General features: G+C 37.8%; 1 protein-coding gene across 2 annotated transcripts in view; it reads left to right on the forward strand.

Annotated features, from left to right (window-relative positions):
• DCLK1 (doublecortin like kinase 1) overlaps positions 1-19,297 on the forward strand; it is a 248,398-nt gene that overhangs the window by 193,949 nt on the left and 35,152 nt on the right. For both annotated transcript variants that reach the window (XM_069882515.1, XM_069882524.1), the window contains exons 7-11: positions 6,631-6,715; positions 8,069-8,177; positions 12,849-12,906; positions 13,668-13,787; positions 18,826-18,972. In XM_069882515.1, the coding sequence (XP_069738616.1) occupies positions 6,631-6,715; positions 8,069-8,177; positions 12,849-12,906; positions 13,668-13,787; positions 18,826-18,972 (519 nt within the window). The remainder of the gene's footprint in view (positions 1-6,630; positions 6,716-8,068; positions 8,178-12,848; positions 12,907-13,667; positions 13,788-18,825; positions 18,973-19,297) is intronic.

Genomic DNA, 19,297 nt, shown 5'->3' on the forward strand with positions numbered 1-19,297 from the left:
CAGCTGAAGAAAATCACCTTCATTTTTGTGCCATTGTTTCATCATACTGTGTTGTACTTGTGTTTCATATTTGACCATGTCATCCTGGTTGCAATTTGTTGTTTTGCTAGATTTAACATTACTGTAGATTATTGTAAGCGGTGTAATAAATATATTTAAAAAGAACACACTGTTCAGTGAGTTTATTTTGGAAATGTGTTTAACAGGCTTTAAAAAAATACTTGCAATTGGTATTGCTTGTTCATTTCAGATCAGCATTGTCCACCTAAACATTTACTTAGTAAAAGCATATGGAATTTATATGGCCTAATGGGCTTCTTTAAGAACCATTAAGTGACTTTTTACATAACAAACTCTGGACTCTAGTGTGTACATGTAAAAAATTCCTTCAAGGAGGAATTTGATTTCTATGGGGTCTTTTGGAGACAGTAAATATATACCTGCCTTAAACTGCATATGGGTATGTTTGTTTGCATGCAACGGGGTAGATTTGAAGTATGAAATGGGAAATTAGTATACTAATGGTAGCAAGATACCAGCTACCTCCTGACAACTCAGCTAGAGCAGCACTCAGCTCTTAGGACGGGTATTAAGAAAATACTCCTGTGAAAAGCTGAGAGTACTGAAACATACCCGTGGTGTTTTAAAATAGCTCTTTGTTTTCTTGATATATCTTTCCACTCTTTAAAAATACATATTTATAGCCTAGTTTTATTTTTTGTTTGGTGGGGGTGGAGGAAGAGAGACGCTACAATTTCTGAAGTGTTATCTGTCAGTCTAATGCTTCAGCAGATATTCAGACACTCTCCTGGGTGGATCTGTGGGCCTGATGAAAGTTCTAATTTTGAAGCCCTCTTACCTGCTAGTAAGTAGTTCTGCCTGTACAGACATTGAAATGAAACAGTACAATAGAAATGAGGAAGAGTAACTGAGATTTCTGTCTTCATCAACTAACAATTAGGATTACCAGGAAAGCTTTCAAATTGCAATTCAAATAGATAAAAATTAGAAGTGATGATTGTGTTGTGCCTTTAATAAGGTGGAAGAAGTAGCAACCTTTGATGGCCTTTCAGTTTTTACTCTGTAGTTAAGTGGAAAATTCTACCTGCGTATAACTTTAGAAGAGGAAAGAAGAAACTTTCACGTTGCAGAACTGCACCTGTAACTTTTTATGTTAACCACATTAGGGATACAGTAATGACAGGTCAACTGCCAATACCAGGAATCCGATACTTTTTTTTCAGATCATCAGTCTTTTCTGAAGGTTGCCAAAGGCTGAGTGAGCCTACAATTTGAATTATGGCTCAGCTTTGGAAACAGCTGTTAGGAGCTAGCAGAGGTTAGATTTAAGTTTACTGTGAAAGACCATATAGGAAACTATGTTGGTCTTCCAGAATTGCTTTGTTACATAAATCAAATGTGTGTATAAGCACTCGATGCTGAAGCTTAATAAAAGATCCTAATAAAATGGAGTGCTTAGGCTCGAAAATTTGACTTCAGTCTGTCAGTTCCATTTCCTTGCATACTCTCCCATTTGTACCTCTGTCCCTGAAAGAACTCAACCAGCACAAGTTCCTGAATGACACATGCTGAATTATTGCTTGTGTTGTTTGAATTTACCTCCTCTCTGAGCTGTGTAAATCCTGAATTGTATAAATGAAGAAAAAATTATCATTTCCCCATGTAGGGCCTCACTTAAGTCAAGAGTCTAATAAGATAATGCAGGATGTAGAACTATGGATGAAGCAGTTGATAAATAAATAAATTTGGATCTTATGTGTCAGTGTAGTGTAGTGTCTGAATTTGAAAAGAAAACAATTGGATCATTTCTTTTTCTATGCATTGAATCCCAATACCTTCCATTCTTTCAGCATGAAGACCCTGGGTTTGATAATTCTCCATGAAGTGATTTTTTGCCAGCTCTGTACTTTATACTTGAAAACTTGTTTCGCTGTCTCAGCTGGCTAGGCTAAAAAATGTGAGCGATTAAACAAAAGAGAATAAAAAACATTTTTGCTGGATAGAGCTGGGAGAGGGAGTTTCAGTGTAACCCTTTGTTTATCTCTGAATAATTAAAAAGTGAGTTTGTCTTCTTAAAGTTGCATCAAAATATCTTATTTCCTATCTTAAACCAGCTGTCCTCTGCTTTACCTTTTGTTCTCTGGAGATGTAGAGTTTTGTTGTATTGACTCAGTTATTTTTTGCTTAACACTGTTACATATTACTGACACTTTTTGAGCCATTCGAAGTCCTTCAAAGCCAATACCTTCACTGCACTGTAGTCCTTATTTTACCATTAAGCATGATGATCTTTAGACTAAGAAATTGCCTGTGTCAGGAACTCATGATGGCTACTTTGCAAAGGTTATTTATAACCAGACTGAACACCAATATGGGCTCCAAAAGAGGTGAGCGTGGTTGCTTAACTGTTTAGTTTTGGTTTTAATGCTGTTTATCTTTGCTGAGTTAAACTTAGTCTTACACGTATTACTGACACACATACTTTTTATATGTTTTCTAAATTTTTTAGAATTCTTTGGAATAAAGAAAGTCTTTGGAAGCATCATTTAAAGACACTGGTAATTCCCTTATCCTGAGTCTCCTTCCTAAATTAACCCTTTGTTTACTAATTTTAATTTTTTGCTTCATTAAACCCATTTCTAAAAGAGAACTGTGCTTGAGATCCAAACATAGTGTTACACCTGTGTGCATTTCTGTTACTCATGTTTCATCCAGATGCTTCCTTCGTGCTAGGAAAATACGAGGGATTCTATTGTTAAGAGACTTTGTAGACTCCATATGCGCTAAGCAAGGTTTTGAGAGGTTTGGAAAATACAGTGCAGTGTTTGGGGTTTAGGATTCAGGAATCTGAATTGCATTGACAAACTTCCTAGTCATACTTGTTCAAGTTTCTTCTCATAACTGCCGATACTGGTAATCCACAAGGGTAATTCCTGCTGTTTAGTTGGAGTGGGATTTTTATCTGGGACAAAGGTGAGTATGGGGAGAGAGAAATTACAGTAATATTTATTTTACTGCCTTTTTTTATGGATCTAACACAATTTGCACTGAGATACAAACTATTTACAGAACAGTTGCTAAGTAAGTCTCCCAGTGAGACAGGGATGAAACTCTATAGCACTAACGTTTCCATTCACATCAATGAGATGTGTGGTGTTCTGGCCATCTGTTATATAAACCTGAATGGGATCTGAAATCGTTACACCAAAGACCTGATTTTTTATGCTATCGCTTTTATGGAGGTGTGCCATAAAAATGGCCATGTGCTGGCAACCTGTGCAACTGGACTCCTTTAAATCCATGTAAAAGTGATGACATTTCAAACACCTCAGCATCTCTTAAAATTAAAACAGCTAATTGCATTAAGGTCTGTGTGTTGAAGAGATTATACTCTTGCGTAGAGTTTGTTTTCCCCCTTCCCCATCTGCAATATCCCTGATGGGGTCTACAGCTGGGAGAGCAACAGTGTGCACAACAGACTGCCTCACGATTGGCAAGCCATCTGGAAGGAACACCGAGACCCACAAGGATTGCTGGACCCGGAGGGCTTGTGAGAACAACGAGCTAATTAAAGTCTAAATAAACAGAATGTCCTTCTAGCTCAAGTAAAGATAAATAAATAAATGCCTGTGTGTTGTTCCATAGGACTGAATAAAGATGAAAATATTTATGTCGTGTTTACCTAGTAATGTCTCTTTGATTGTGAGAGAGGGTCCGTCAGCAGACCTGGTGAACATATGCAAATGTACAGTTCCTTATTTCCGTTTTTAATCTGTTGTTTTAATAGGAGGGATTCAGCAAAGGTAGTGAAAAGTGTGTGTTTTCTTCATATAAAAAAGAAAAAAAAGTTTTAAAAATCACAGTATGTATTTTTAGCAAATTTCTTCTTAGCTACTCTCCCTTGTCACTGGTGCTGTAGATCTTCAGTTATGAATATCATCTTAGACTTCCTATCCCTATGTAGTGGCAACGAGAAAAGAAATAAGGACACTTAAAAAAATTGGTCTCATATGGATGTTTTATTTCCTTTAAATTTTCTGTAGGCTACCTTTTTTTTAGTTTGGTTAGCTAAAACTGAGCTAAATACATATTGACGGAGCTACGCCTAAGATATTTAGGAGTGAATTTAATTTCAGTTGTGTGTAGAGCATTAAGGCTATTTGTATTTAAAGTGAAGCACTTGCTTAAGTGGTTTGCTGAAATGGGCCCTCGAAAGTCTAATTTTGGAAGGACTGAGCAGTTGCAGTTCTCAGTTAAACCTCAGATTAAGGGTCTTTGAGAAATTAAGTTCCCAAATAGAAATTTGAGTCTCCCTAGGTACCCACTCTGAGAACACGTAGCAACTGACTGAGGTCGTAATTTTCACATCTTACACTGCAGCATCTCACACTGCAGCAGTGTGTAGTCAGCAGTCTTGAGCTAACATTTGCTGAAAGGTGTAATCTCACTATTTATAACGCAAGAAAATGAATAAAGTAGTGGTTTGATAATCTATTGAAAAACTAGCACTAACCTTTTTGTGTTGTACTACTTATGTTATAAAGATTCATTCACAATTGTGTATGTAACAAATATTAAACATATTTAATTTGTAATCCCTTTTAAAAAATGCTGTGGAGTGGGAAAAGAAGTAAGAAATTGGATGCCTGATCTAGGAAAACAAACAGACTCAGCAGAATGAGTAGAGAAAACATGTTTTTCTGCTTATTTTACAAGCAGGAGTGTAAAGGAATCAGTTCTCGCATTGCGCGTGAATAAAAATAGGATTTGAGGGCGACTTCTCCAGGCATGAGAACTCCTAGCATTTTTCCATTACCTTGATTCTCTTCTGCTTATTTGTTCAAATATGAACCAGAGGTAAGTTTTTACTGAGACATCCCGCAGGAGTAACACATATATAAACATATCCTAATCATGAAACAAGAGCAGTAATATCTTAGCAAACTGCATAAAATCAGTCAATACTCACTTATGTTGTTAAGAGGCAGCCAAAGTAGTCCAAAAACTGATTAATGCAATTTTTTTATTCTGATCAAAGCTCAGAAGAAATGCCTGGATGGATGAAAAGAATGAGCTGGAGTTGATTAAAAGGGAAAAAAAAAAGGCAAAGAATCTCTTGGTAAATGGGATGTGAAAGCTTCAAGGATTATTAGTGAAAAATAGGCCAAGTTCAGCCTTTGTCTAAATCATCTGACCTTAATCTGTTGTGGGAGAAATTAAAAGTTAGTCTGTTCAAATGAACTCAACATACTGGCCAGCTTTTAACTCTGCTGACCGCCTCCTCCCTGGCTACGTACTCTGCAAAAATCCCAATTGCTGCATTGTTAGTTGTTCTTGCTCCAGTCAGCTGTGCTCTGGTGACAGAGAAGAGTGATCATTCCAAGGAATCTCTATAAAATTCGTAAAGTGGATTGCCACCCTGATCTAGATACCTTACAAACACAGATAAGGAACTGATAGTTTTACTTGCATGCAGTATAGCCTGCAGTATGTGTAATATTTAGATTGAAGAAGGTAATTAAATACTGCAGCACTTCATAGCCTTTCAGCATGTAAACTCTGTGAGCCTGAGAAAGTTTTGATTTTGGAAATCATTTGATTTCTTACTTGTGTTGCAGCACCAGGGCCTAAGGAAGTGCTCTAAATTTAAAGGGCCACATTGTAGCTTCTTCTGGTTTCCTTTGAAGGTGGGAGAATCCTGAAGATACATTTGTATAATCATTACATAGCACAGGATAAAAGTTTTGGATTAAATCCAGTCCATCTCATATGTCTCTGTAGTCCCTTCCATCTAGACGTGTGGTGAACCAGTCTTTCCAAAGTATGTGCCTAGAGTTCATACGTAACTGGTAGGCATTGGTAGGTGCTTTGAAGGCTTCCCTAGTGAGATCCAACCTGCTATACTTTTGGCATCCAATCTGGATGGCTACGAGTCTCCTTCCAGAGACTGTAGAGATACCGTCCTCCCCCCATTACCTGTATAGGTGAACGCAGACAATTGCTGTACAAGTACTTAAAGCCAAGGTACAGTCTCATGCCTCAAGTGAACTATACCCAATCAAATGCTTTTCCAAGAAAGCAAACATTATTCACCCTGACATTTTGTTTTCTCCATATGTCACCGTAATGATTTCTTCCTTCTAGAAAACACCTGGGAAGGATTTCACCAGAAGGAGTTTTGCAGAAGTGAGGAATTCTGCCCATAATAAAGCCAGCTTCAGTCAAAACAGACATTCATGCTTCTAGTGCCTGCTGGGTTAATGATGTTGCTGAGGAAATAGTCTGCTGCCTGCAGAGGGCATACAGCTCCTCAGTTTTCCCTGCCAAAATACGTGTGGAAAAGGGAGAAACTAATGGACCATACGTAAAAGCATTGCTGCACATTGCTGCATGTGATGGATCAGGGATATCTTCAAGGGTGCCAGACCTGTAATTTCAGTGGAAAAATTGAACTCTTCCCAAGCATTCACATATCCCTTCACCAAAGTAAATTGATACTTTACAAAGGGAACACAGAAGCCTCTCTGGGATGTGTCCAGCCGGAACATGCTGCGAGTACTCGTGCTCCTTAAAAATCATCTGTTTTCATTTGTGTCTCTCCATTTCCAGAGCTCCCAACACAGTGGCTCCTCTACCTCATTAGCATCCACCAAAGTTTGCAGCTCTATGGATGAAAATGATGGACCTGCAGAAGGTAACATTTGAAGGCTGACATTTCAAAGCAGTCTATAGAGTGATAACAGCAGCTGTGTGGGAAGTGAGTCATTCTTCCTACCAGAGAAGGTGGGAGCATTGCAGGCTTAATGACTCTCCGTGAGGAGGTTTGTCAGTCTTACCGAACCAGTTAGGTTCACTCTGGATCAGATTTGATCTGGACATCCTTATTCAGGGTTGGTTTTGTGGTGGGATACTCGGAATATTAGTTCAGTGAGTGATGCAGTGCTGACTGGATATTTCATTAATTTTTTGCTTCATCTGACATGAAGAAGAAAAAGAACATGCTGCAGTCCTGGGTCTTTGCTGAGAAATGATTGGTCTCACCCCGTACTAAGGCTTTGAGCAAGTTGACTAAGGGATAGCATCTGTTCCAATACTGCCAATTCACACATACATATACGTACGCCTGTGTTCGTGTCTGACAGTAACTCTTCATGCTGCCTGTAAGTTCAGGCAAACTCCAGTCTCCTTTTATCATAATATTCACTTATAATACTGAACTGGAACAAATGACAGGTAAAGATACAGTTTAAAGCACTGTCATAAAGAGTGTGAATTCAAGTCACGTTCCTGAGAGGCATTTTTTTACCTTATGATATTTATATAGTAGTTTATATCAGCTGCAGTTTACAGTCAGCATTTAGAGACATGTTAGGCTTTGAAACACGCTATTTCGAATACATTTGAATAATGGTACATGAATGAGCACTAAAACGCATGAAACTGCAAACTTTTCTTATGCTTAGACACTGTAATGCAATTTTACCTAAACATCTGGTGCCCAGGTTGCATGTGAGGTAGTATTATTGAGAACATTTGTTTAAAAACTAAATATTTAATATTGGGGGAGGGGGAGAACTAGCACTTAGCACATGAGGAGTTTTATGGATGTCTCAGTTTACAGGATGTAATAAAATAAGTGCTTGAGTGTTGGACTTCTTTGGTACATATATTTAATCATGCTGTGTCAAGGAGTTCCAATGCATTTTGGAGACTGGTCTGTGCTTGTGCAGATCACAGAGGCCTTTTCGTAATTAAAAAAATACAATTTTGGTTTTGTCCTGGAGGCATATTGCAATGGGAATGGTAAACTATGTAACACTCAAATGGTGGTATATTTGAGCCCCCAGAAGTCTTATTTTTCATTATAGTATCTGTGTGAAACCTGTTGAGTATATACAATGTCAGCAGCATGATTTCACTGTACAGTAAGTGAGATACTGACTCTGAATGGTTTCCAGGCTCCTAAACCAAAGACTTAAAATGCATGTTATGTGCAACATCTGTGTTTCCTTCACTAACAATAAAAATGTACTAATGATTCTTTCAGAAGTGTTGGAGGAAGGTTTCCAGGTTCCAGCATCGATAGCAGAGCGATATAAAGTTGGAAGGACTATAGGAGATGGAAATTTTGCTATTGTGAAGGAGTGTATAGAAAGGTGAGGAGGATAATGTAGATATTACTGTAAACACAGTCATTAATGTCATGCTTTTTTCTAATTAATGTCATGTCTTTATTGGTAGAATATAAGACATGTTTAATAAGGTAATGTATCAATGCCAGGTGGAAAAACTGGACTAATGCCCTACCATATGAAAAAATGCATCCAAGGGACAATCTATTAATTTAATTCTTTGTGGGCTTTATATTTTGTTCTGCTGCATTCCATATGACACTACCAGTTCTTAGTGTTAAATCTTTTTTCTTGCACTGAAGTAACAGCGTTTCTTGCAACTCTCCCTTTATATTAGATCAATGTAGCATTTTGTATGTAGTAGCATTCTGTAAAGATGTCAGGAAATTTTGTGTGTGATGTGTAGAGGTGGTGGAAGCACAAAGAGCTGACTTGGGGTGCATCTTTTCTGCCATCTGACACTGAGTAGTACCTCTTCAATGTTTATGTTAAAAAAATGGGCATCTGTCTCCTGCTTGTCTACTTTATGCCACTGTATGGGCTTCATCCAACTTCAGGTGCCTGCACTGCAAACAACAAAATCTGACATCTTTACTGCCCTTTACTCTTAAGAGGGGAAAAGAATCACCCTTAAAGACTGATTTTAGACATCCACTCCAGGTTAGAGAAGTCACAAGTCACCTTGAATGTTGATGTTGCTGATGGTGTCCAGGTTGACTATCTCAGGCGTTGGTTTCTAAATTGGGTCAGGCAAGTCATGAACCAGCTTAGTAGCAGGGAAGACAAAAAAAACAGCTAAAGCTACAGATGTTGAAAAGAAAGAGCAATAGAGATGTCAAGGTCTGATAATGAAATTCCATGAGTGAAGTTTTATGTCCCCCTATTGCCGTATCCTAGGGGACCCTTACAGATGACTGTAACCTCACATTTAGGCTCAAAGAAAGAACTTTTCCTTTTTAGCTTGTACAAATGTGAATTCAGCCCTAGAGAGTAAGTCAAGATCAGATCTCGTGGCAGATGCTGATAAATTAGCTTGTCTGGTTTAAAACGAGGGTCTTTCTGGAAAAAGACAGGTCCCATTCTGCATCTGAGAGTCCAGCAAGTCTGATAAGGAGACCATGAAGACAGTAGTCGTAGGGGGAAGAGGGAATTTTATATCAGCTGGCAGTGTTCTTGTGGGACTTGTCCAAGACTCTTGAGAGGCCTTTAGAGCTCTGTCAGAGTGAGCTCATGGCGGAGCTGGTCATGGAGAGGGCGATTGCTGTTCAGATCAGGGTCTGAACAATGGGGGAATATGGAAACCTATGGGAAACAAAGCAAAACAGAATGATAGTAAGAAAACACTGTAAAGCCCTCTGGGGGAAATGACTGATGAAAAGCATGGGTGAAAACATATAGCAAAGAAAAGTAAAGACAGTAGTGACTGAGAGAAACAGATTAATATTTAATAGAAAAAAATTGAGGTTTTGATATACTGTCATTCAGCTGAAAATTCTTGTGCTGAGAAGCAGTTCAAATGTTCTAGTGTGCATTTTATAACTCTTCTTAAGCTCTTCTTAAGAAAAGATATGAACAAAATTATAGATCCCTCCAAACCTAAAAATAATATATCCTTGAGAGTTTAAATCACACCTGTTTCCTGTACTCTTGTCTATCTTTCTAGTCCTAGAAATATCCAGTAACATGACATATCTAGTGAATAAGTGCTCAAATAGCATTATTACTCAGGTATTCCCACATACATACTCTTAAAGTCTCTGAGCTATACCATTCCATAGATCTCATTTATAATTTATTTATTACTACTTTGGGAGACCTCGAAGATTAAAGTAGCATTATTTCTGTTAGTTTCCATTTCTAAAGCAGTGTACCTTTGCTGCCACAAGTGTGAAAGGAGAAATTAAAGGCTTGGAGGGTAAATTAAAGCCAGTACATGTCAAACGCCTTCAAAAAAATTTTTCACATTCATTCTGAGCAAAAAAACACCTCACTTCAAAGTCTGATATGTCCATCATTTGGAGAGCGAGAATTGATGGGGTGATACTTGGGACAGAGGACTTTTCCACTTTCTTCTGGCATACAGTTCCTGTGTGCATTAGACTTCAAAGGAGTAGTGCCATGAGGTGTTAAGCAAGTAGGAATGGGTCTTGTTACACATCTTCAGTGATCACATGGTTACTTCTCCATAGCTGTGGAGACCAGCCCATGTGCACTGGTTAGCCACTCTGATGCTTCAAATGGGTTCACAGGCATTTTTGTGTGACAGCAAACAGTCCAAATAGAAACCAAAAACAATCTTCAGAATTTTCATGTAGGGACATCTAGATCCCATTCTGTGCGTCTGTGAACACAAATGTGTACACGCACAAATATATTTAATGCACACACAAGACCAGATTTTTTTTTTCTCCAGTGCAATGGAATCCTCTGTGAATTAACTTTGCAAAAGGTTTAAACAGCCAGAAAGCTTGGCACAGAGCCCTGTTATGAACTAGAGGTCTAACTCTGTGCCCTGTATTGGTAGTGTGGGTCCAGACTTTTATCCAGCCATAACATGTTTCCTTCTTCATGTGGCACTTTTTTACTGTTTGAGTTGAGTGATAGGTGAGAGTTGATATGCCCATTTCACTGTGAGCTTCTGGCATGGCTGTGTGTATTTTTTGGCGGGTGTGTAAGCTGCAACGCTGTTGACAGCCTGTGGTTCTGCAGCTTTTTAGGGGAAAGGATTTGCATTATCTTAGCTTTAATTTTCTTTTTATGAAAACAAAGAGCAGTCAGAGTTGTCATCTGCTCGTTACATATCTGCTCCATCGTATGCGCAATTTGTCCTGTGGTGTTTTCATATGTGTTCATTTTTAACTTTCAGATACTTACAGATTCTGACATTTCCTCACTAGCTCAGATTTCCCAGTGTTTTGGAGTACATGGAGTCTCCTATGGCCAACAAAAAACATCAATTTCCTTTCTCATGACAGAAAGGAAGCATTCCTAGGGCAACCAAGGAGCTTGAAAGAGACCCCTATTGAAAGAAGGCATATTTTGTCTGAGTTTGAACCCCAGATATCTTAATTTCTAATATTTCTTCTTCCTTTTCCTTCCATTTGCCCAAAATAGTGTCCATATTTCTCCTTGTCCCCTCCCTAAGCAGAGTCTGTAGCCACTAAAGAGCAGCACATGTAGAAGGCAGCCCACTTCTGGGGGCTGTAACACTAAACCCCTTTGTGGAGAACTGCAGATATGAGAAGCTTTTAATTTTTCTTTGCTTAAGTCTTGAACATTAATGCTGTACTTTTTTTTCCAAGTCATAAACATCATCATCCAGTGTGATTCCTTTGCACAGTCTCTTAATTGATGTCTTAATACAGACCATCTTTGCTCCTTGCTGACCTGGGAACCCAAACAGAATTAATATTTTTGAATTTGTTTATTTTCTTTTTACTGAAGACTACATTTTCCCTTAAATTAATTCCTATTGATATGTCATAGCCAGAGGAGGTCTTTATGCTTAAATACAGCAATGAAAATGCCCAGTCACTTTCCTAACATAGTGCTTTCAGTTCATGACTCGCTTTGCATATCCTCCTTGAGAGACTGTACACATTTTTAGGCACATTCACCTCTCTATTTTATGTATTATATATCAATTTGATGTGTTAGTTTAACCATATTTTGATCAATGAAGAATGGGAAAAAATCACCCCAGATGCTCGAGAGTTTAATTTTTCTTTTTTCTTTATTTTTTAAACCAGACATATGGCATATATACAAGGGCAAACAAATACGAGGGCAATGTAATAGACATTTGTAAACTATTTAGATTTTTGTTACAAAATCAAAGTGTTACATTAAGAGCTTTTTATCATATGACCCATTCTCTATTTAACCTTATAACAAAACTAGAGTTTGTGAGCAGAGCTTCTTGGTTTCATCCTCACAGCCATCTTTTGATTTTGTAACTTGATTAAGAAATGGAAGTTGATGTTGTGATCTTGCCCACAAACTTAGTTTTCTGTGTTAGCAATCTGTATAATAAATATCTACATATGTGGTCTTGATAAATATTCTTCCAAACAAAATCCACCTGAAAGGCAATGTATTCTCATCCTGAACTAATTCTCTATAATTTCCTACTGTCCAAAATCTTTCATATTCCATCCCATAAACATCACATTTAACTCTGCTAGGTATCATGTACCTACTGAGTAAATAAAACGTTATTCCAAGGAGTGACTTTTTTGAATTGGCATTTGTAAGTGCAGATGTGTAAACAAGTGAATTTTATTTTAGGCAAAAAAATAAAGTATTTTCCATAGCTTGTATTTATTTTTGTTTAAAAGAAAGCAAAACTATTTGGTTTTGAGATGATTTAGATCTGTAAATACTAGCTAATACTTCCACATAAACTGCAGAAGAAATGCCATTACAAAATGAAAAATGAAGTGAATTATTTAAAAAATATTGAAATTTTATCAATTTAAAAAAAAATCTTAATGCTTTTCTCTCCTGCATGTATATGAAATAAATTTGGCTCAAGTTCAAAATTCCAGGTTGACCCAAGCTTCATTTCTCAACAAAACAGATACTTGAACAGAATTCTTGCCCAGACCTACTGTGCTCAAGTGAGAAATATAAAGTCAACTGGGAAAAATATTCAATGTGATTGAACGTGCAATTTTTTCTTTTCTTTTTTCTCAGATCAACTGGTAGAGAATATGCTCTGAAAATAATCAAAAAAAGTAAATGTAGAGGAAAAGTAAGTACAAAAAAATCTAATTAAAAAAAAAGGTTTTTTTTTTCAAGGACTGTTTGTGAGAGATCACTTTGGGAAGCTGTTGGTATTTATCTTCTTCCTGGCAAGAGTTAGAATCTTTTTGATTGAAGCCTTTGCCTGCCCTTTAGAGAACCTTGAAGTATCCATATAAAAGGCTGCAATATGCCTCTCTAGATGCGTGCATTGATTCTCCTGTTGGTTACGTGTGGGTACACTCGCTCCTTTTGCTCTCTACCCCTGTAATTATGTCCTCTAACTTTTATAATACCAAAGGTTATAGAAAACAGTAAAATAGTAATAATAGTAACACTGGTCATTATGTCCAAACAATATTGCAAGGTTAATCAAATTTATGTCAGTTTTATACTATGTTGCTTTCTGTTAACTTTTTAAATTCTCTAACAAATGGTTCTCTGAGAATATGCTATCATATTTTTAAATCAAAAGACTCTGCATCAGAGAAAACATTTTAGAGGCTTCCATATTTAACTTTTCTCTGCATCAGAAAGATGTATTTTCTTTCATTTCTTTTTCTGTTTTACTCTCTTCTTCTTTCAACTATCACAATGACATTTTTCGTAGATGTGTTTCTTCCGTATTGCGGGAGGCAGCATCTGTTACCTTTTTAAAAACCCAGAAGAATTCAAGCAGGTCCCAATTCTCTCTGCAGTTTCCACTGCACAATGGGGGTGAAAGTTTTTTCCAGCAACCCATAGTCATTACAGATTTCTTATGTGTGGCAGGAACACATGATCCAGAATGAGGTGTCTATTTTAAGACGAGTCAAGCATCCCAATATTGTACTTCTGATTGAAGAGATGGACATGCCAACTGAGTTGTACCTTGTCATGGAACTTGTAAAAGTGAGTATTTTGAAGGTTAGCTGCTTAATAAGAATTGTTTCAACCATGTTCAGCCATTTCATTACTACCAACAATTACTAAAAATCATAGAATCATAGAATAATTTAAAACTGAAGGGCTTTCTCAAAGCAGTCTTGTCCAGCCCTCCACTGGATGATGTTTGACCCACTGTAAGCTGTTTTTGTAGCTCTCAAATATTTCTACTATGTATCTAGCTTTCTGTAATCCACACTTGGAAGTGCTCAGTGGATAGTACTTTGGGGATCACTAGCTTGAAATTCACCAGATGAAAATACATTCAGTCCAAATACCTGTAAATGCCACCCTTCAAAACTCAATACTGTGATAAAACATGGTTTAATTAAATTCTATTAATTTATGTTACATTTATATTACCTGTCTTTTTTCTGCACTGATTTTTTATTAACATATTGGCAGACTTGCCTCCTTGATAATAATCTAAGTTTAAGCTGGAGAAGGGATGAAGTGAAAAAGAAAAACCCACTATTTAAAGCAGGCTTGTGTTCTGAAAAGTAAGTTTGCTAATGCAGTATTTTATATTTAGGACTCTATTTATTCATAGTCACTATGATGGAATTACATATTCGAACTGAATTATGAAACTCAGACCAGGCCATCTCTTGCCCCCATACTGTCAACAGTGCAGTAGAAGATGTATGAATTTAGCTCTCGGTTCTGGTACTAGTAGACAAGAATGTCACCATGGATAAAATATGGTAAAAACACATTTGAGTAAATTGTCAAATTAGGACAGAAAACCACTGGGGACATTTTGTCCTCCATACTTATTTTAACAGAACATGCCTGTTTTTCACATTCACTAATGGAATTAGTGATTCTCCTTCCTTCCTCAGCTGCCCTGTGGGAAGCAGATCTTTCCAGCAGCCACCTCCATTTCTGTATCTTGATCAGCACTTTCTCCTGGATCAGCCCATCATGCCTACACTGGGGAAATCCACGCTTTTAAGTGTTTAAGGATAAAGATTACAATAAAACTGTGCAGCCCCACCATTTATGTGCAGGCCTGTTGCATGTGCATGCTCAACACTTTTGAGCAAATCAGGCACTCTGAACCGTGGCACCTAGATTTCTTCCTCTTCACTTAAATTAAAAGTGTGGCCATCTTCAGCAGGCATCCTCTGTATCAGAAGAATTTCCCCATCTTCTTCATAATCACAGCCCTCTCAGGCATACAATGTGAAGTAGTACAGCATCAGACCAGATCCCCTTAGCCATCTAACACTATTTTACTCATTATTATTGGTCTTTTCCAAGACAAGCGAGCTCACTATGAGATCCATGGTACTGTAGGTTTTTCCTGGCATCTGTGAAAGCTTGTTCAAAGGTACCTCAATAGTCTTGGACAGTGTTGTAATCTAATGCAGCCACAGTTCCAGCCTGCAGTGACAAATCCTTTATCCTGGCTCCATGAGGTGTGCTAAGAAGTTAAAGCTGTGCCTTGTTCAACACACCAAGGTGTAAGCATATAGCTGGGTTTCAGTGTGCAACCTGCTGTGCTATTGATGCTTGAAAAATGTAGTCTCTGGTAGTCTCTGGTGAATTTTTAATCAAAGTCCTACTCAGCTAAATAAGAGAGGAGGAGACTAAAAACCCTTATAAAATAATTTGCCTAAAATACATACATAAAGAAAACCATCCATTATATTCAGTATCTGAAAAAATCTGGGGGTTTGCATTCTTTCTTTTTTACTCTTTGGGATTGCTACACATACAAGATGCTTTTAGTTAGGCTATGGAAAGGCTTTATAGATATTTCTAAGTGCAGATATCCTAGAGAGCACTATTTCAATATTCTTTACTTTTCTGTGCAATAATAGAAGAAATGTAGAAGGAATATACTAGTCCTGAGAAATTAACTATGTTTCTTTGAGGCAAACATCTATTCCTTTGTATTTGGTTGGAAAAAAAAGAACCTTGTTATGCTCTGTGGGCACCAGGGAAGGTATTTCTGGAGAGACATTAATTGTTAATTCACCAGTTGCTGACTGTTACCATTTCATAGCATGGCCTGTTCAAACTGATTAACCATCTGTTATTGACTGACTTCTGAAGACCTGACTTTAAATCAAACTCACAGACAGGAAAGAAATTCAGGGAAAAAAGGTTTGATGCTGCAGAGCACGGTTTCAGTTAATACCACCCTGCATTAATTGGCAGTAACATGTTTGACATAAGTGGCTGCTGCAAATACTGCCCGCACCTCATGGCAGATAGGCCATTCATTGGTTTGTAAAGTGTAAGAAAAAGCACTTCATAAATACAAATATAAACACATTGCAAGTGGTGCTTGTAAAAGGAAGCAAGGACCTGCTTTCTGGCATGTTGCCTTTTTACACAGGGAAACAAAATTGTTATTCAGACCTAACAGGGGTTTGGCCAATTTAACAAGCAAGATTTATTGCAGAGTTTCCTTTGCTGCTCCAGGATATGATTTCACTTTTGCAGAAGAAAAGAGAGATTATATCATTTACATAACAAGGTAATAAATAAATAATTGGTTACTGTACTTCCAAGTATACTTCCTCATGTGCACAGATGATAAAAACTATATTCAGATGTTGCTGCAGAACAGGGGATTTAAGACTGAAATGTCAGCCTGAACTCACTCCTTGTGCCTGAATAAATGATAGTGACCTGCTGTGTGAATCGGCTAAGCAGAACCTTGCAGGTTAAAGTGCTCTTTGGGGAAAGGGAAGTCTGAAAACAATTCTGCCTGATATAGCTGTCAGTTCTGTTAACTCTTTCCAGGACAGTACTTCTCTTCTAGCTGTAGAGAATCCCAGAGACTAAATGCACACCCTCTTTTCTTACCGTGCTACCTGGTAAGAAACTTTAACAAGTAAAGTAAGCTGCTTAACTGGAGAAAATTATTCTGCTTCAGATCGGCTTGACTGTCTGTTAATGTGCTCTTCAGCCTCTAGCTTTTTCTGAGTTTAGGTGAACATTTGTTCTTTTTCTTCTGACTTTCAGCAGAAATTTTCCTTTCAAATCTTAAGGTTCAGCTTCTTTCATTCTTCTCCCTCACATGTCAGCTTGGGCTGATTTCCCTGTTTGGAGGCAGATCCTTTGCTGATGTTATTGACACTTCTCCAGAGCATCTGGAACATATTAGATAAGACCAAAGATCTGTCTAATCCACTACCTCATGTTAAAAAGCAGCTGGTACAGGGACTTCACAGGAAGGAGCTTAAGGAAGATAGATTATTTATCCCACATATTTTGCCACATGCTGATATCTAATACTTAGGGATCAGTTAATGCCATGAAGTACATGGTATTGTACTTCTGCCAAATATTTGGCCTTTCTCTCTAATCCTCTCTGGTTTAGCTTGGCCTTTTCTTCATCCTTTTCCTCGACACTATGCATCTTGATATATCTTGATTGGTCACCAGCCAGAGCAAGAGGTTTTGATGTGGTCCAGATTTTACAATGGTCAGCTTTAAGCAGTTTCCAAAGCTGGGGGGTTGCATCTACAGTGGGAATAAACCTGTCCTAACAGCCTTCAGCTGCATCTCAGTAATGCAAAAATTCTAATAGCTTGTATGAGTTTTTTAAACAAGTAATGTCTGTTTTCTCAGGTTGTCCTTAGTGGTTGTCTTTTCCTACCTTTTTCTCTGTAGCCATGATTCCCACAAAAAAAATGTTTATTTCTTCCCCCTCCTCCTTTCCCTTTGTGAAAACAGCGTTTATTCTGGAGCTGTGCTTTAGAGTCCCCTCCTCCCCAAATAGCTTGAGGCTGTTGATAAAAATATCAGAGTTGGTAAAGCTGGGATTCCTCTATTGCCTTCAGAAAATACCTACTTTTTCTTTAAAAAGTATCCTGTAATGTGTTTTTTTCTGATGTTTTGACTGCAGCAGGGATTTTTGTGTTGCTTTTCCAGAATTATCATTTCCTCTCATTTTTTTTACTGTTGATCTATTTCCTTTATATTGCTGCTTTCATTTTAGCCAAAGGTCCAATATCTGAGTAGTATCTCTCAAAAGATGTTTGTTTTTTTTCTCCACTCTGTCAAGCTTTCTCCTTAATCTCCTCTTTAAATTTTTTTTTTGGTTTTTCTCCAAGAACTTAAATGTTCATCTTCTCACTTGCCAGCTCAGCCCTGGAAATACAGTCCAAATGTCATGGCTGCTACAGATCATGGCAAAGATCATTTCAGCTTCAAAAACTCCATTTTTTTCCTTCTTTTCTTTTCTTTCTCTCTTTCTTTCTATCTTCTTTTTTTTTTCCCTTCACTGGCAGTAGCTTTTAGCTGAATTAGACAGTGCTATAAGCAGGAAATAGGAGAAGCTGCCAGCCGTGTTTGTAGCTGTGGTGAAATACTAATGTTGATTCTTAAATGTCTTCCAGTATGATTTTCTCACATACCTACTGGGAAGTTCTTTGGTATTAGCTGCAAGAAGAGCATCACACTACCAAAGCCTTCTCATCTGATGCAGAGAAAGCAGTTTCTGAAGTCCACATTTTCAAAGTTTTATGAGACAGAATCAGGCTTTTAAAATATGTTAGCAGTGGTGACAGGTAGCTGGTTTGAGTTTTACATAGAATTTTTTCAATTTTCTGTAGTTCAGTCTGACCTGTGGCTAAAATTTGTTGTCAGCCAGTTTGTGATCATAATGAAGAGTGGCAAGGGTTGGTACAAAGCATTGTGGAAGCAAGAATGTAGGCATGCCAGGAGTTTGCAATGGGGGCTCTGAACACACGGTTGGCAAGTGTTGGACTCGTTACAAAAGCAGCAGCAGGTGGGAATGGTTTACATAAGAGATTCTGGCCTCTTGGCACCAACTGTGCCATGACAAATTGTTCTGAATTACTGATATGTTTGCTTGCTTTTATGGGGAGTGTCATCACAGTGCCCAAACTTTACAGCTGCAAAGAAACTGTGCTGCTCCTCCCTCTTCCATCTTCTCTATAAATGATGCTCCATGATCTTCCCTAAAGTTTTTCAGTCATTTCACAAGCAATGTTGCTCATTTGCCATGGTCATTTTGCTCCAGGGAGGAGATCTTTTTGATGCCATTACTTCTACCAACAAGTACACAGAGCGGGATGCCAGTGGGATGCTTTACAATCTGGCCAGTGCCATCAAGTATCTCCATAGCCTGAATATTGTCCACAGGGATATCAAGCCAGAGAATCTACTGGTAAGTGAAAATTTAATTTTGTTGTTGTTGATAATTTGAGAATGTGTGAAAGAAGGTCTGTGCTACTTTCTTTTTCCACACATGCCTTATGTTTATTTCAGTCTTTTAAGCTTGGTGTTTTAATTTTAGCATTGTAAAGCTCTCCTATGATAACATATATCACAAAGAAGTACTGTAACATCAGCCAGTATGTCTAGACTGTTCCCTAGGACACAGCTACAGGGTTGTTGCAGTGATCACTAGAATTAACCTTTCAGTGAGCTGCAGTGTAATTTCAAGCTTCTCATAAATACAAACGTGTTCTGTCCTCAGTAGCCCACTCTAC

This window comes from Phaenicophaeus curvirostris, chromosome 1 (genome assembly GCF_032191515.1).
Source record: "Phaenicophaeus curvirostris isolate KB17595 chromosome 1, BPBGC_Pcur_1.0, whole genome shotgun sequence".
NCBI classification, from domain to species: domain Eukaryota; kingdom Metazoa; phylum Chordata; class Aves; order Cuculiformes; family Cuculidae; genus Phaenicophaeus; species Phaenicophaeus curvirostris.